This window comes from Chrysemys picta, chromosome 12, assembly GCF_011386835.1.
Source record: "Chrysemys picta bellii isolate R12L10 chromosome 12, ASM1138683v2, whole genome shotgun sequence".
NCBI classification, from domain to species: domain Eukaryota; kingdom Metazoa; phylum Chordata; order Testudines; family Emydidae; genus Chrysemys; species Chrysemys picta.
In genome coordinates this window covers 21,853,060-21,871,286 of record NC_088802.1, presented here as the reverse complement: position 1 = coordinate 21,871,286, position 18,227 = coordinate 21,853,060, and the positions used below count along the sequence as shown (strand labels likewise).

General features: G+C 45.1%; 2 protein-coding genes and 1 pseudogene across 2 annotated transcripts; all 3 read right to left on the bottom strand.

The window, feature by feature from the left end:
• Window positions 1-1,627: 1,627 nt before the first annotated feature.
• On the bottom strand, window positions 1,628-2,553 carry LOC135974627 (olfactory receptor 5V1-like; annotated as a pseudogene).
• An 8,348-nt stretch (window positions 2,554-10,901) lies between these two features.
• Window positions 10,902-11,867, bottom strand: LOC135974626 (olfactory receptor 10A7-like). The gene has a single exon (XM_065563044.1). It carries the CDS (start codon window positions 11,865-11,867, stop codon window positions 10,902-10,904), a length of 966 nt encoding a protein of 321 aa, XP_065419116.1.
• A 4,859-nt stretch (window positions 11,868-16,726) lies between these two features.
• LOC135974625 (olfactory receptor 6C76-like) lies at window positions 16,727-17,674 on the bottom strand. The gene has a single exon (XM_065563043.1). The coding sequence runs from the start codon at window positions 17,672-17,674 to the stop codon at window positions 16,727-16,729; it is 948 nt and encodes a 315-aa protein (XP_065419115.1).
• Between the last annotated feature and the right edge of the window lie 553 nt (window positions 17,675-18,227).

The window sequence follows — 18,227 nt, the reverse complement described above, 5'->3', positions numbered from 1 at the left end:
TTGGTGTGTTGGCAGAGCCCCATAGCAGCATAGCTACACCATCTGCCTGATGACAAACTATGGCATCAGACACACTCTTCTCTCAGCATAGTTGCCTCTACATGATGGATTTTGGTGGCATAGCATGTCAGTGAGGGGCTGTGACGTTTTTCACACTCCTAGCCCACATAGCTATTTGGCAAACTTTGCAGTGTAGACCAGACATTCCATAGTATTTCTCATTTAAAGATATTAAATGACTGTACAGATAAAAAAAAGGTTGGGAAGTTTGTTTTGGTTTTTTTGAAGGAGGCTAACTCCCAATGGGAAATGGGCACCTAAATCCTGTTGGCTCCCATGGAAATCCAAACATCAGCCTTTGAGGGAGTTAGGCAATAGGGAATGTTCAATTCACCCACTACTAATATGCACCCATATCAGGGATGGAGCATCAAAGTTCTGTAACGAATGAAACACAGCAGAGGAGTTTACAGGCCTGTGGACTCTTACTCCCATGAGTGAAGGGATTCATGTGCATTGGCAGCAGGGGAGAGGATGTAAGTCAACCAGACAATTATTTATGGCTGTGATTTTAAAAGGGCATAAAGGAGTTCATTGAAAAAAAATCAATGGGAGTTGGGTGCCTAATTCCCTTAGGCTCCCTTGGAAATCTGAGCCTACATGCTTAAGTAGTTGAAGGACTGGCCCCAATTTTTTTTTTTTTTAGTCAAATGTATATCATAGAATCATAGAAATGTCAGGCTGGAAGGGACCTTGAGAGGTCATCAAGTCCAGCCCCCTGTGCTGAGGCAGGACCAAGTGAACATAGACCAGACCTGACAGGTGTCTGTCCAACCTGTTCCTAAAACCCTCCAGTGATGGGGATTCCACAATCTCCCTTGGAAGCCTGTTCCAGAGCTCAACTCCCTTGAGAGTTAGAAAGCTTTTCCTAATAGCTAACCTAAGTCTCCCTTGCTGCAGATTAAGCCCATTGCTGCTTCTCCTACCTTCAGTGGGCATGAAGAACAATTGATCCCTCTCTTCTTTAGATGAGCCATTAACACATTTGAAGCCTGTTATCAGGTCCCCAGTCAGTCTTCTTTTCTCAAGACTAAACATGCCAAGTTTTTTTCACCTTTCCACATAGGTCAGGTTTGTAAACATTTCATCATTTGTGATACTCTCATTTGGACTCTCTCCAATTTGTCCATATCTTTCATAAATATGTAAAAGACATTCAAGGCACAAAGCAACTAACATTATGTTTACAAATTAAGGTTCAGTTTAATTGTAATGTTCTATTGTTGGATCCTTTCTCAGACTTTCCTAGTGACTGTCCTCCACATTTAATAATAACACTTAGCACCCCTATAAAAGCTTTCATCCATAGATATGAAAGCTCTTTGTAACAGTCCAGGGGCTTCAACTCCACTGCTCCAATCCCTAGACCCATTCCCCTCCAAGACTCATCAAATATAACCTAGGATCTTGACTCCCAGCATCCCCCCCCATCTCTAACCACTAAAAGCCACTCCCTTCCCAGAGGGCAGAATAGAACCCATGAGTCCTGACTCCTAGATCCCATATGTTCTAGCTTACTACATCCCACTCTTGTAAGTATATACCAATGCCAGTATTCTTGATTATCTTAGAAGAACATTTTCTTCACAAGGATCTTTTTCATGGCTCTCTTCACATCCTTGTTCCTCAGAGTATAGATCAATGGGTTTAACATGGGGGTGACGATGCTGTACAGCAGGGAGATTAACCTGTCATTATCTAATGAGTAACTAGAGAGGGGTCTAACATAGGTGAAGATACTACTCCCATAGTAGAGCAGAACTGCAGTGAGATGCGACACAAGGTGGAGAAGGCCTTGCTCCTCCCCTCACGGGAATGTATCTTCAATATTGTTGAAACAATGTATCCATATGAAAGTCCAATGCACAGAGTGGGGCTCCACCCCAAGAAGATGCTAGATACCAGTATCATGGTGACATTGAATGAGATGTCTCCACAGGAAAGAGACAGCACGGGTGGGATGTCACAGTAGAAGTAGTTGACCTCGTTGGCCTCACAGAAGGGCAGGCGGATGGTGAGGAATGTGTGCAAGGCTGCATTGAGTATGCCACTCAGCCAGGAGACTGATACCAGCAGAACACAAAACTTCCTGTTCATGAGCAGCGTGTAGCGCAGGGGTTTGCATATGGCCACGTAGCGATCATATGCCATGGTGGCCAGCAAAACACACTCAGCACCCACAAAAAAAATGAAGAAGTAGAGTTGTGCTGCACACCTTGCATAGGAGATACTGCTCCTGCCTGAGAGGAGGTGTACCAGCATCTAGGGGACAGTGGTGGTGGTCTGGCAGTCGTCTAGGAGGGAGAGGTTTCCCAGGAAGTACATTGGGGTTTGGAGACGTGGTTCCACGAAGGAGGGGAAGATGATGAGCATGTTCCCCAAGATGGTGAAGATGGAGATGATGGAGATGACCCAAGAGAGTAGGAAACGTAACCCCTGAATATTATGAAATCCAAGAAGGATGAATTCAGTTGGCATGGTTTGATTCTTCATGATCACATCTTCTCTTGGCTGCAGCAGAGAGGAGAATATAAACAAGGAAAAAGGAGTAATGATACAAGAATTTGCACATTTCAGTTTGGTCACTGGCAGAACCAGGAGTCTAGAATTTCTTTCCACTAATCCTCTCTAACCATTAGATCCCATTTCCCTCTCAGATCCAGGAATAGAGGCTAGATATCCTGACTCCCTGACCCTGATCTAACCCCTAGAACCTGCTTGCCTTCTGGAGATTGTACTAGATCCCAGGAATGTCACTGCTAGAGTACACACCATTCCCAGGGCTGAGGAATGCTCATGGCTCCTAGACCTCACTGCTCTAACCACTACAATACACTCCCTCCCAGAGCCTGCAATACAATCCATGAGACCTGTCTCCAAGCCCCCTGTGCTAATCCCCACTCACCTGCCAAAACTTGGAATAGAAACCAGGAGTGCTGACTCCCAACCTCTGCTTCTCTAACCAATAGACCCTACTCACCTCTCATAGTTGAGAATAGGACCCAGGAGTCCTGATTCTGAGTCTCCCAAATCACTAAACAGTAGAGCTCACTCTTTCTGAGCTTGGGATAGAACTCAAGAATCTTCCTTCATTGGTAGATCACATACCTTTACGAGTACCTGAAGGAGGACATAGGAAAACTCCTGATTCACCGTCTTTGCTTTAACTCTTAGATACCAGTCTTTCCCTTAGCCATGGCTAGTGCTTGTGTATTGGAGAAAGTTGGTCCTTCCATGGACCATACTGCCCATATTCAAGTGATAAATAAAGGATTTTAATCTTCACGGACTGTAAATATAATACTATAGTCAGAGGCATGGTACTGTGAAAACACTGACAGTAGAGAGACATTATTACCACTAGCTGGTAAAATATAAAAACAATCTAAACTTCATTTCTTTAGCTGCCATACATTTCCAGATTTCATTCAAAATAAACATTTAGAAAAGTATAATAGGGTAAGTATGAAATGTATGTGCCTGTCAAAGGCATAATAGGTTACAATGTCTTTCTACTAAAGAGCCAGATTCTACCCTCCACAACAACTGTAAATTGCAATTAACTCAGACAGATTAAGAGACACAGAGAGATGCATGTAGATGGAGAGTGAATAATTTGGTGAGAGAGAGAGAATGATGAGGAGTATAACTTATTTTTAATTAATAAAATATACAAAATATACAATCATTTTATTCTCTCTTTAACTGCTTTATATTTCCACCATGCAAAATATGTCAGTCCACTTAGTATTGGGATCCATTGGTTTTCAGTTTAGCTAAATGATAAAAATTGCAGTTTCTCATGATTGCATATATGAAATCTGCATGCCCGTCAATGGTGTGGTAGGTTAATACAAGGCTTTACAGAAAAGCCGTATTCTTCCTCCACAACACCGGAAAGTTTTGAATATTCCAACAGAGAGACAAATGGTCGGATAGATAAAGACAGAAAGAAACACAAAAAGAGAAATGGGAAAATAATATTATGACAAGAGCTAGATACCCACCTGATTTGATAGATTCGATACTGACTGTGAGACAGAGATGATGGTGATGGTGAAGATGATGATGATGAATGCTTTTATTAAAAGCATTAGTAAAATATAGTAGTAAAATATAGAATCACCCTATATTTTATTTTGATCTATTTTATGTTTCCAGATTTTCAGCATACAAAGTGCCAGAGTCCAATTGATATAAGGATCCATTAGTTTTCTCCTTACCGAAATCAGAAAGATTATACTCTCTCATATTTGCAAGTTAGCTGTCATTCAGAAACAAAAACATAACATAAATAAAGTTTTTATATTCAAAATTTCTGTGCCCTTCAGACACTACAGAAGAGTGAAATTGTGCACCCCATAGCACCAGAAAGTTTCATATAACTCACTAAAGCGAGAAATGGTGACATAGATAGACTAGATAGATGAAGGAGAATCAAAACATCCATGAAAGAATGAACATCCAGAATCATTATAATAGCTACAGCAATATGTGAAATGCCTCTCACCTAACAGTTCAAAGAAATAAATGGTGCTGGCTCTCCATTACTAACAACGGGGACCTTGAAGGAGAACTTAAATATATATTCTTTAAAAGGACTCTTGAGAACACATCCCCAGAGCATTTGTGTTCAAAGATGAAGCTAGTTTGGGTGGAATTCCAGCGGGGAGGAGGGGAATGGGAGGGAGATAGTGTCAGTTTGTTCTCTGGTGAAATGCCTGTAACTGTACTGTGTAGTGGTGATGTAAATTGTATTTGGAAATAATAGTGTTCATGTTGATGTACATCTATACCCACTGATATCCAAAGCCAGATTGTAGCTCTTTGGAGTGGAGCGTAGATCACAGACATTTTTCTGGTGTCTTTGACAATTTCTGCAGAAATAAGCATCTAAGCCCTACGGATGGAAAATAAACTCTCCATATATGACCCTGATAAAGGACCCTTTAGGGCTGTGAGCGGAAAGAGGTCTTGAGCATCTACAATTCTTAAGGGTCATTTGGAATCCCTAGAGAAAAATATCTGTTCTATCATCATTTAAATCAATGGATTTATGCCAGGGATGAATTTTGGCTCCATTACTTCTCAGATAGGGCGATGACTCTGAAACCTACTGATGACATATTGGACCAGATTTTCAAACTTGGTTTACCTAATGGTAAGGACTGAGACTGGGATTTTCAAAGAGGCCTAAGGGAGTTAGGAACCCAGCTATCTTTGCACTATGTCCAATGGAAGCTGGATGCCTAATTCCCTGGGGTTCTTTGAAAATCCCAGGTACAAATTTTTATTTGAGCAACTTCATGTCAAATTCTACTTTGACCATTTGACAGCAGAAACTTAAAGCGCTTATTGGATTTGGGGTAGAGTATGGTATTTTAGTTGGAGACTGGGATATGGGTGTGGTGTGAGCAGAGACACCAGACTCCATTTGCCTTAGCCGAGAACTAGAGAATGCACTCCTACCATAAGATCCACACATTAACTTTGTCCTACAGACTATCCTAGACTGCTCTGGAAATCAGAGGACCAAGAACTCTATGAATTCAAATCACCTCCACAGCGGATCAAGCTTCAGTAGCATACCACCACTTTTCCCCATTCTAAATTGACTCCTGCCTCTCTTTCAGGAAGAACCACATAGGCTTTATTGAGTCAACAGGACTTATTTGTACCCTGTGATGTGTGACTAAATTATAATATTTAGATATAATAGTGTGAGGTGCTCTACAAAATTTTTAATTAGGGGTGAATTGGAGCCTAGAGAATTTAGTTTTGCCTTGAACCTGCAGGAAGGGAGTAACACCCCCAAATAGAATTTAGCCATGATAGCAGGGCTGACAAAAGAATTTGGCAAAATTCTAAGCAACTGAAAACAGGGGTGTAATGGGGCTGGGGTTCTCACCCCTAGCAAGGGCCCTCGGTCGAGTGTGTGCAGGCTCACACTTTCTCTCCCTGTAGCCCTCCTTGGGCTCAGGTCCTTAATTAGTCTCGTAATCTATCAATGGTCTTGGCCTTGGTGTTGAGCCATACTCCCAGGGCTTTTCCCGGGAGGCAATGTCCTCACCTTCTCTGGGCACCTCAGGCCCCAGGTCTCTTGCTGGGCCACTAAGGAGTTCTGTTCCCCTTCTGGGGTGTCTCAAACTCCAGGCTACTACTCCCCCAGTGGCTAATGGGGGTGGGGAACCCAGGCCCGCCCACTACTCTGGGTCCCAGCCCAGGGACCCTGTTGATAGCAGCCATCCACTGTGTCCCTTTATCTAAGTCATACGCTGCTTTAATTCCCTGGGCCACTTCCCTACAGCCCCACACCTTCTTCACCCTTACCTCAAGACTTTGTCTGAATAGGGTCCCAACTACCAGCCTAGAGCTCCTTCTCACTCCCTCTTCCAGCCACACCCCATCCATACTCCACCAGTTCCAGCAAGGAACTGACTCATTCTGGCCCTGCAGCTCTTCTTTTACTAGCCTGCTGGGCCCTGATTGGCTGTGTCCCACATAGCCCTTCTAGACAGCTTGGAGGAGCCTCTCCACTGCCTTTTTCAGGGGCAGGGTGTGGCAGGGCCATGAGGTCTTGAGCAGGGAGGCAGTTTGTAAAAGGATGAATTCTTCTGTTGGCCTAGCTACCATTTCTCAGAGAGGTGGATTAACTACATCAATGGATAAACTCCTTCCACCGACAAAGTAAGGGTCTATGCAATAGCGACACAGCTGCAACACTGTAGCTGTAGTATTGACATGTGCATATCTTCATTGGAGCAGGGAGTGAAACCTGGGTCTCAGGAGAATGCATTAGCCACTAGACTATAGAGTTATTCCCACCCTCTCTATACCCTCTAGCACTCTACAGAGCTAATTGCTAGGACATTTTCCTGGGATACTCGCGTTCCACTCCCTGCTCCAATGAAGATGTCAGTACACAGAGTAGAACAGCTTCAACAGAAGAGATTGAGAGAGTCCTTTGAGCACAACTACCAGATTAGACAGTGTAACGGTGTTGGGACTCATCCCCTGGCGCCTCCTACTGGTTATCTCTGAGAATTAGCTCTGTCCAGTGGAGCGCCCCCTCCTGGTGGTGTCCCGTCCATTGTCTCGCCCTCAGGTGGTGTCTGAGCCCGCGTTGCTCTCTGGCTTGCGGGGCCCTCTTCCTGACCACTGCCCTCCGGCAGTGCCCCTTAGTCCATCTACACCACCTTCCGGGGAGGGGAGGGGGGTGGTAACAAGAGTCTTTGCACCAGCCTCAGCAGCCTGCCACAACCCCCAAGTCTAGCCCTTCTTATTTCAGGGGGCAGGTTGCAGCTTGACTCAGCCACTGCTCCATGGCCTGGTGCAGCACAAGGGGGGCGGACCCAGACCCGCCCGCTACTCTGGATTCCGACCCAGGGACCCTCTAACGGCAGCCTCTCGGCCCTCCTTCTCTTCTCTTGCCTTCAGCCTTCCCTGGGTTACTTCCCCTCTGACCCCATCGCACCCTCTAGGCCCTTCTACTCCGGGCCCGCAGTCTGGCAGATATCAGGCTGAAGCTCCACTCTGCCTCCCTGAACTGGCCCAGCACTGCGCTGTCCTGTCCTGGGTGCTGGTCTACTGCTCAGAAGACAGACCTTTCTCCCTGAAGGTCTGGGACAGACTGACTGCTCTTTCACTGAGCAGCCTTTTTTGTAGGGCTGAGCCTGGCCCTGATTGGCTGCCTCCAATCCGGGCCCTGATTGGCTCCCTATAAGCCCTTCCCCGATTGGCTCCCTGTCTGTGCAGGTGCAGTGGCTTGCTGCAGCCCACACCCTCAGGGAGTGGGGCCATCTGCCCCACTACAGACCCCCACAAGTGAGATACCTGATGGAGCACCAATTTTGTAAATGCCACTGGGGAGTTCTCATGAGTCAGGGCTGAGCTGCTCATTGGTGTCAGTAATTTGATGGCTTCCCACAGGCCCACTGGCAAAAATGTAGGCACCTCTTGGACTTTACTGGTGGAAAGGTAGGCACCTGAGGACATTAGACAACTATAGGGCAAGGTAGCAGGGGTTTCATGAATGTCAATGGTGTCTAAATGTTGGCCTTAGGAACCTAAGTTAGGCAGTAAGGCACCTAAATCCTCCTTGTGAATCTAGCCCTAAGTCTTTAGATGGTGTGGTGGCAAAGAAAACCTAGCAAATATGACCTGAGTGAAACCCCTGTGGCAATGCGTGCCTGAGTATACAGAGAGCCTGAAACAACAGCTTGGAAGTGTAAAATGCCTCATTTATTTTAATAGGTGCTGTTCCAACCTGGCCTTGACCTCCCCCTGGTCAGACATCAGTCTGTTGTACTCAGACCCAAACTATGGTTCCCATGTGATTCTAACCCCTCTTGGTCTAGATAGTGACTGGTCACTGTCCCTAGCTCTGGGTCACTTTCATGCATATTGCCAGGTGAGGACCCCATGCATGACACCCTTCCTGGGCAGTGGGAGTCTGCAGTCCACCTGTCTTAGACCACAAAACAACTGACTCATTTCTTCTGTCCACCAGTTACTTATACCCATTCCTCCTCACCTGGCAGTGGGAGCCCAGACAAATCCTTCAGGGACAATGCAGCAGGAAAGCAAGAGACGCAAACACTTTACAACACAACACCAGAGGTACAGAACTTAGGAAAACAACATCCTCAAGGCACCCCTCTCAGTCTGATCTCACCACCCCTGGCAGACCTGGTTCTGGTCAGCATCCTCAGGAGATGCTGAGTCTCACAGCCACATCCTGTTTCCAGGTGCTTTTGCTCAGGGAATTGCCCAGCTCCAAATCCTACCCCTGTTTGCTTCTGTGTAGGGAGTCAATCAAAGTCTGCGGCCCTGCCAGCAGAAAACCCATTGTTCCAGGATAGAAGAATCAGTATGTGTTGATGGCCAGTGATGGATCTCTCTGTGAGTGATTTCCAAGGCATCCTGCACTCTAGCAGGGGCAGCAGTGTTCAGAAAAGACTGATGCTGTCAGAATGGGCCGCTTTTTCACTAGCATCTGGATGTTCTAAACCAACAAGGAGGTTACAATGGAAAACAAAGGTCTCAATGAAGGTGATAATCACAAAATTGCTAAAGCACATAGGCATGCTATGTCACCAGCCCTGTATAAATCTAACTCTGCGTTCATACATTATTTGTGAGTGAATTTCCCAGGTGTTTTTATTTTTGTTTGTTTTTTAACAGAAAATGCTGTTGGTAGGAGATTAGAAGTCATTTAGACAGTTGTAGTTGTCAGACATTCATAGAAACGTAGGGTTGAGAGGGATCCCGAGAGGTCATCAAGTCCAGCCCCCTGTGCTAAGACAGGAACAAGTAAACTTAGAGCAGCTTTGCTAGGTGTTGTCCAACCTGTTCTTAAAAACCTCCAATGATGGGGATTCCACAACCTCCCTTGGAAGCCTGTTCCAGAATTTAACTGCCCTTCTGGTTAGAAAGATTTTCCTAATCTGTAAACTACATCTCCCCTGCTACAGATTAAGCCCATTACTTCTTGTTTTATCTTCAATGGACATAGAGAACAATTGATCACCGTCCTCTTTATACATACTTGAAGACTGTTGTCAGGTTCCCCCCTCAGTCTTCTTTTTTTAAGACTAAACGTGCCCAGTTTCTTTAACCTTTCTTCCTGTCAGGTTTTCTAACCCTTTGATCATTTTTGTTGCTCTCCTCCAGGCTCTCTCCAATTTGTCCACATCTTTTCTAAAACATGGATGTAATAAAATACAGCCCAGACTTTAAATGTGACCTGCCCTTCTGGATGCCTCCTGAGTAAGCTGCCCCTTTCCGAGATCCTTCTCCAGTCCCAGGAGTGAACCCCGTCCATGTGGTCAGCTCATGCCTCTACTTCTCTCTGGGGTGGGATCCAGAAATCCAGACGCACTTCAACGGGGTCACCAGTTTCCCCCTTCATGGGTGCCAACCCCACTACCTCTCAGGTCCAGATGTGCTTGGACTCTGCCAAAGTTCCCCTTTGGGACCCTGTGGTCAGGAATCATTTGCAGTGACACAGAACCAGAAGTATTTGTCCAAAACATGCACAGTGCTTAGAGAAGCAGATTTTGTTATTTTAAAAAAGACCTATAGGACCCATTGTCATCCTTACATTTGGCATTCCCCTCCAGCCCCCTGGTAGACATGACCCACCCTTGGTGTCTCCTGTTCTCTCTGGGCACCAAGTTACAGCTTGACCACTGCAGTTGCTGCCTCTCACTCTGTCCGTTTGTCTTTCTTCACCCTGATGGCTCTGTGTCTTTTTGTCAGGTTCCAGCAGAGCTGACCACTTCTTTTTTAACCATTCAGGGTCTTTTGATCTCAGCCCTAGCCTTAGGAAGAGTAAAACATTCTCTTATGGATGGTACCAGCCAGGTCAGTTCTTCCCCCAGTTGATGACCCAGCCCATTGTTGTCTTAACCCTCTGAAGTGGGAACCTCAGAGGCTGAAATATATGAGTCATTGTTTTATCCTTCATGGGTTCCTTAACAGCACACTTTACAACCTCCTTTGCTTTAACATTACACAGTCATAGAATCACAGGGTTGGAAGGGACCGCAAAAGGTCATCTAGTCCATGCCCATGCTCAAAGGAGAACAAATCCCCAGACAGATTTTTGCCCCAGATCCCTTAAGGACCACTCAAAGATTGAACTCAGAATCCTGGGTTTAGCAGGCCAATGCTCAGACCACTGAGCTATCCCCCAGTTAGACAGCAATATAGTATTAAAAAGTGAAATGAAATTATACATCATATTGTTAAGCAATAATACAGACATTTTCCCACTTTGAGACACCTCCCAAGTTGAGATACTTTAATGGGGCTCAATGATCAGAAAAAAACAACTGTATTTATGATAACAAAGAAATGTTACTCCTGATCAAGAATTTCCTCAGAGCCTCCTTGACTTCTTTGTTCCTCAGGCTGTATATGATTGGGTTGAATGCTGGAATAATGACCGTGTACAACAGGGCGAGGGCTCGATTGGTGTCCACAGACACATTGGAACTGGGCCTCATGTAGGTGATAAAGCCGCTGCAGTAGAATAAGATGACTGTGATTAGGTGTGAGGAGCAAGTAGAGAAAGCTTTGCGTCTCCCCTCACCTGAGTGCATCTTCAGAATGGTCCAGATGATGCTTGCATAGGAGATGATGACTAAGATTAAGGGGACTATTGTGAACACCACAGTGAGGAAAGAAAGAATGGCATTGATGAGTGATTTGTCCGTGCTGACCAGCCTAAGCACTGAGAGGACGTCACAGAAGAAGTGGTTGATTTGATTCGGCCCATGGAAGGGTAACATGAATATGGCTGCTGTTTGCTCACATGCCACCAACTTGCCCACGATCCACACCACAGCTGCCAAGCTTAGGGTGACCTTTCTGCTCATGATGAGCGAGTAACGCATTGGGTTGCATATGGCAACGTACCGGTCATAGGACATAACAGTCAGCAGGCCACACTCTGTGCTGCCAAAGAAAAGGTAGAAGTACATCTGGACTGCACAGCCTAGGAAAGAGATAGCCCGCCTCTCTGAAAGGAGGTCGGTCAAGGTCTTAGGGATGACCACGGAAGTGTAGCAGATCTCCAATACTGACAAGTTCCTGAGGAAGAAATACATGGGGGTGTTGAGGGCCAGGTCAGCAACCGTGACAGCGATGATGAGGCCATTTCCTATCAGTGTGAAGAGGTAGATGAGTAAGACGAGGACAAAAAGAAGGGGCTGCAGATGCTGGAGGTCTGAGAAGCCCAGGAAGATAAAGTCTGTCACTGCAGTTAGGTTTTCTTCCATTGCTCGGTCCTGTTGAGACCACATAGGTATTTAGATCCCTCTCAGGGGTTTGCATGGTATCTCATAATAGATAGATAGATAGATGATGATTGTGTGAACACATATCAGGTGTTCCGTCTCTTGGATCTTACTCATCTCTGGTTGGCGATTCTGACACCATGTCCCACACTCACCTCAGCAACGGACATTGGTAGTTGCTGTGTTCACTCCAGAGGGGCAGTTGGGCCACACCTGAGTGTTGCTGTGACCCCGTGCACTTGGTCACAATGCCTGGAGTGGGGGGCTGGGGACATCCCCCAGGACAGGCACTGCAGGAGCCCCCACTGCAGTGTGAGTCATGGACACACACAAAAAGTAATGAACAAATGGGAAAATCACAGTGTCTGTGACTTTTTTCCAATTGTGACAGACATGCAGCCCTACGAATGATTATTAAAGAGCACCCGCACATTTGTTCCCACTTCCTTACCTCACACGGTGCCATCCCATTAATGAGAATGAGATACCAGAGTGTTGAGAGAAAAAGCACTAGACAAACCAACAATAAACAGCCTAGACACATGGCTGGTCTCGTCTAATCTTACACTTCACTGCCAGCTAATGTGGTTAGATTTACCTCTCACGTTGCTGGAACTCAGCTGGACCAATTTCTATTCTTCTAGACAGATAAGATTCTCCGGTGTGTCTGTGGGACTCTCAAATCTGGGTAAGACGAGAGACAATCCTGTAGATGAATATATTGTAGGTGTCTTTGAAAATGACATTGTAAATAGATAGAGTCGATAGGCAGATAGATGAATCATTCATTACCATTAGTCACCTTGATAGAAAGACGTTATGCATAATACCTTTGATAAAACAGAGAGAAATTAAGAACAATTCTGTAGATTAGATACATAAGAGTAAATTCGATTGAGTGATTAGATGAGAGAGAGAGTGAAAGAGGTTGTCTATTTTTCCTTCAATTCTGGAGATAATTTAGGTGTTGATGACGCCATAAAATGAATTTGGGGTCATAATAGTAAAGAAGGAAAATGCCTCAGACTGTCCTACAAATACCTTACTCTGAGCAGTCGAAACTTCCCACTTCTGAGCAGTTCCATCAGTTCCGAAACTGACTTATCTTGACAGAAGCTTCTCTGCTAGTGAATCTCAGACATTGATCCTTTCTGTACTGTTCAGTGACCACCGGGATAAAATCCCCAGGGTTCTCTCTGACTAAGGGTGCCTGGGAGAATTAGTAATTGTATTCTGTTTGTAAGCACTTGGATCAATGAAATCAACTCAGCAATAAAGAAACTACCATTAAATTCAGTGATGGTCGGATCCAAATTGCAGTGTCAACTGTACTTGTTGATAAAGGTCAGAACATTGGTTTACTGACAGTTCACCAAGCATTGACCGTTGACATATTCTTCATCATTATTAAGATGTATTTGTTGCAATAAGGACCTAAGCCCTTAGAGCCTGGAAAATTTATATAAGCTTCTCAGGAACAGGCTCCTGAAGGACATGTAATAAAGATGTATAAATTGTATCCACAAATGTCAAGAACAAATATAATTGATAGGTAGGCCAAAAGCTTTTAGCAATAATTGCCAGTGATCTCAACAGCATAGATCTTGGTGGAACTAGTGTGAGATCTGACTAGTCTTTAAAGAGACATGGTGTTCACTTCATCATGATCTCAACATCCAACTTGGAACACATTGATCTCCATTGTTGGCACGCTCAGGATGGAGCTGAGAACTCACTGGACCATGGGTAGTTATTAACTTCCCTCTCATCCCTTGAATGAGTTCTTAAAGACAGAGTTGAGGTACACTGGTCAAGAGTGTGTGTAGGGAAATTCACAGGGCCGTTTTCAACCTGTGATAGATCTACAGAAAGCCAAGGACAGCATCCTCCATGGATGTCAGCTCCTCCCACCATTAATTTATAAATCTCCAGTTCAGATCTATCCCCTGGCAGGCGTGACTCCAATTTGGTACCACATGATGGCTACTTGTTGTCTCATGTGAAATGTATGCAGTGGTTCCCAGACCAGCTCCCAGTGGACAAGTCTCCATGTCTAAAATGTATTCACCAACAGCCTTGGAAATAATTTTCAAACTTCTTGGTAAATTCATCTCAGTGGCCAAGGGCTAGTGGTGAAATTCACTCCGGTGTCATTCCCAAACCATTACCATTGGGGGTAACTTTCGTGTGAACTGGACAATCATCTCCCTTTCGCTCCTTTGAAAATCCTAGCCTAAACCTGCAAAGGCCTTGAGTGGTGCACAGGCCTGGAGTGTATTTGACACGAAAGGATCATGGACATTGAGCTAGCCTGGAACACCTGGATGCAGGCTCCCCAAGGCTGGACTGAAGCAGGTTAGTGGGACTGTTGGTACTTCAGCCTTAGCCTGAGCTGTTTGATGGGCCACTGGAGGAACTCTGTCCTCATCTGCAGAGTTGCATTATTACCTTGTTTTATAAGGGTTTTCTTCACCTTCCTCTCAGACATCAGATCTTTGCAATTGACAAAGTTATGACACTGATGGCAACAGTGTCAGCCTTTAGAGCCAATCTTTTCTTGCCCATGATTTTCACCAATCATGATTATTAAGAAGAGGTGGTATACGAATAATAAAACCTCCGATTGATAAATATGTTTGTGAATAACATAGTAAGGACACTTCTCCAATGACCTGAGAGAAGTGTGTTCCAAGAAGATCGACTTTTATAGCAGGTAGCTGAGCATCAGTTTTTCTGGGTTCAATTCCTAGCTCTGGGAGAGGAGTGGGTGTAGCAATTAAAGTGTGTGGGGCGGGTGACTTGGGGGCAGATGGGAGTCAAGTTTTTTAGAGAACAGTGCACATCGGGGAGCTGGTTCTGAGTATGTATGTATTTCATAATCTCTCTCCTCCTTCCTGTGGAGGCCAACTGTCTTCTTTAATTGATAGCTCTTCAGTGAAGGCACCAATTTTCAATTATACCCTTATTATGGGCAGATCAATAGATCTCCGGTCCTGATTGGATCATCTGAGCATTGATATCACTCCCTACATGGTTGTAGACTTGGATTTTCAAAGGAGTCTGCTGGACATAGGCTCCCAAAGGCAACTCAAAATCAAGGGAAGTTGGGTGACTGACAATCTCAGCCTTCATTATTTTAGCCATATCATCAAGATCTACAAAAATGACTGAGTGAGCATAGGCTGGTGCACAGAGTCTGTGACTGGTTTCATTCCCCTGAAGAAAGTCTCAGTTTTCAACACTCTGGGAAGCACTAAGGAAATGGATTCTTATTCTGGGATATGATTCCATTAAAACACAAAGGTGAATACTCACAATCATCCAACTCCTATTGACTTTGAATGGCATTTGGAAACCTCCTCAATTAGAATGTTGTGAAAATCCAAGTGGGCTGTCAATATAGTTATGGAATACACATCTTGCACACCTTGATAAATTTCTTCACACCCCTCCCGTCAAACATTTCACACTCCAGATGTCAAAATCGGTTCTCGCCCCTCAGTGCTGGTTGGTCAGGGGGCAATGCTAAGAGAGTTGTTGGGGGCAGTGCTAAGGGGGACATGATGTAGGTCCTGCACCCATTGAGCATGTGCTCTGGGGCACAGGCAGGAACTTTTGCTGGTAGTTCCTCCTCTCCCCTTGACCAATCAGTACTGAAATCCAGAAATCACAACTGTCAATATCTCCTGAAACCACGCTTCCCAGGGCATTTGTCATGAGTGTTTGGTTTTATCTCCAGCCCCCATGACACCTTCTGCATCCTGCCCACACTCCTATCTGTCTGTTGGTCTCAATCTAGGGCTCCGTGCAGGTCCCATGGGAGTGTGAGCCAATTGGTGGGGCCTTGTGGCAGTGGGGCCCTCAAACCCCAGACCAACCTGAGAAGGTATATAGGTCAGAATCCTGACCTCTAGTCAGTCAAGTGTTAACAACTTTTGCATCCCCAAACTATTTTGAAAATCACCACCTGAATAGATAGAGTCAATAGGTAGATAAATGAGTCATTTATTTCGATGACAAGTATCAGAGGGGTAGCCATGTTAGTCTGGATCTGTAAAAAGCAACAAAGAGTTCTGTGGCACGTTATAGACTAATAGACGTATTGTAGCATAAGCATTTGTGGGTGAATACTCACATGCATCTGACGAAGTGAGTATTCACCCACGAACGCTTATGCTACAATACGTCTATAAGGTGCAACAGGACTCTTTGTTGCTTATTTTGATGAGTTAGCTTGAGAGAGATCATGATGCACAATCCATTTCACCATGATTGCACCATCGCACTGCCATAATATGTGTACCCCATAACCACTCCTACATAACTGTCATGTATTTCATAGTCTTTATTATTTATTATTTGTATTTCAGGATCAACTAGGATCCCCAGTAATAAACCAAGACAACATGGGCTAGATTCACAAAGGGACATAGATGTCCCGGTGCTGGTAATTGAAGCAGCTGATTTTTAGGTACCTAGAAATTCAAAGGGATTCACAAAGCCTCAATGAATGGGGAGAGGTAGGCACCTAAAAATGGGATTCACAAAAGCCAGCATGCTCAGGGGTTCCTCATCTAGGCTAGCTAATGTGAGATTCCAGGGAGGTGCCTAACTGTCAGCTGTGAACACTTTCTTGGGGTAAGGCACCAAAGGTGTTTTTCGCAAGAGGCCTGGGGAATGAGAAGGATGACTCATTCATCACTCTTAGCTCAGTCATTTGGATACTCAACTAGGAGGCGGAATTTCAATTTCCCCCTTTGCCTTAGGAGAAAAGGGATTTGAACAGGGAACTACCACTTCTTAGGAGAGTACTATAGCTTTTACTCTTGTTTAATTTCCCCTTCTTTTCTCCTCACAAAACCCATTCAGAAGTTAATATGTTTCCTTGAGAAGTTCATGCTTCTCTTCAAGGCTGCCCTCAGGGAATCTTTCATCTGCTGGTTCCTCATGCTGAAGATGAAGGGGCTCATGAGAGGGGTCACCACTGTGTTGAGCAGAGCCACCAGCTTGTTGAGAGAGGTGTCGCTGCCCGAAGGCCGGACATACATGAAGATGCAGCTGCCGTAGCCCATGGTGATGATGATGAAGTGGGAGGAGCAGGTGGAGAAAGCCTTCTTGCGTCCTGAGAGGGAGGTTATCCTGAAGATGGTGGCAACAATGTAGGTATAGGACACCACCGTCAGGATCAAGGAGCCCAGCAGGATGGCGGAGGAGGTCATGAAACTCAGCAACTCCACAAAGCTCGTGTCCACACAGGACAGCTTGACCAAGGCCAAGCTGTCGCAGAAGAAGTGGTCGATCTGGTTGGCATTGCAGAAGGGCAGGGTGATGACCAGGATGGTGGGTGTGATGGTGGCCAGGAACCCCATTGCCCACGACCCCACCACAAGCTGGAAGCAGAGCTGAGCATTCATGACCATGGTGTAGTGCAGTGGGTTGCAGATGGCCACATAGCGGTCATAGGACATAACGGCCAGCAGGACAAACTCACTGGAGCCCAGAAGGAAGTAGAAGTAGCACTGAGTGATACAAGCCAGGTAGGAGATGGACCTGTCACCCGTCAGGAAGCTGACAATCACCTTGGGTAGGACAGAAGATGTAATAAGAATCTCCAAACAGGAGAGGTTCCAGAGGAAGAAGTGCATGGGGCTGTGGAGGTGACGGTCTAAGAGGATGATGGCGATGATCATGATATTGCCAGACAAGATCAGCAGGTAAGAGGCCAGGAAGCCAACAGCCATGAGGCATTCCAGATGGTGGGGGTAGAGGAAGCCCATGAGGATGAATTCAGTCACGTTGGTTTGGTTCCACATGGGTACATTGGAGCTATCTGTGTGGGGTAGAGGGAGGATGGAGGGAATAGGGAATAATGTGTCAGATGAACAGGAGAAAAGAAAAGTAGAAAAACAGAAGAGTAGAGAAGAGGAAAGAAAAGATCAGAAGAGACTATAAAAGGAAAAGGAAAAGAGATAAGGAGGAAAAAGTGATAAAATGTAGAGGAGGAAAGCAAGGGTGAAATAAGAAAAGTGAAGAAGACAAAAGAACAATACATCAAGTAAAAATGTACCCTGTGGTCAAAGGGTGGGATGGGAAGAACAACAAGTCAATGTGAGCAGGGAAGGGAAGACAATGAGAAGAGGAAACAAATGGCAAACAGAATAGGAAAGAAAAGCAGAGGAGAGAAAAGCCCAAAAAATAAAGCATAGCAAAGCTGGGTGGAATTGTTTCTCTGTGCAAATTTTTGACTTTTTTAGAGGTGTGGGGGAGAGGGGGGAAGAAATAAGAAAAGTTTTCAGCTGAAAACGCTTCAACTTTCTGGTTTTTATTTTCTTAATGAAAAGTCAAAAATTGTCCACAGAAAGCAGA

Bases quoted from the DNA above. Each gene is read 5' to 3' on its own strand.
- LOC135974625 (XM_065563043.1), bottom strand. From the start codon at position 17,674: ATGTGGAACCAAACCAACGTGACTGAATTCATCCTCATGGGCTTCCTC.
- LOC135974626 (XM_065563044.1), bottom strand. From the start codon at position 11,867: ATGTGGTCTCAACAGGACCGAGCAATGGAAGAAAACCTAACTGCAGTG.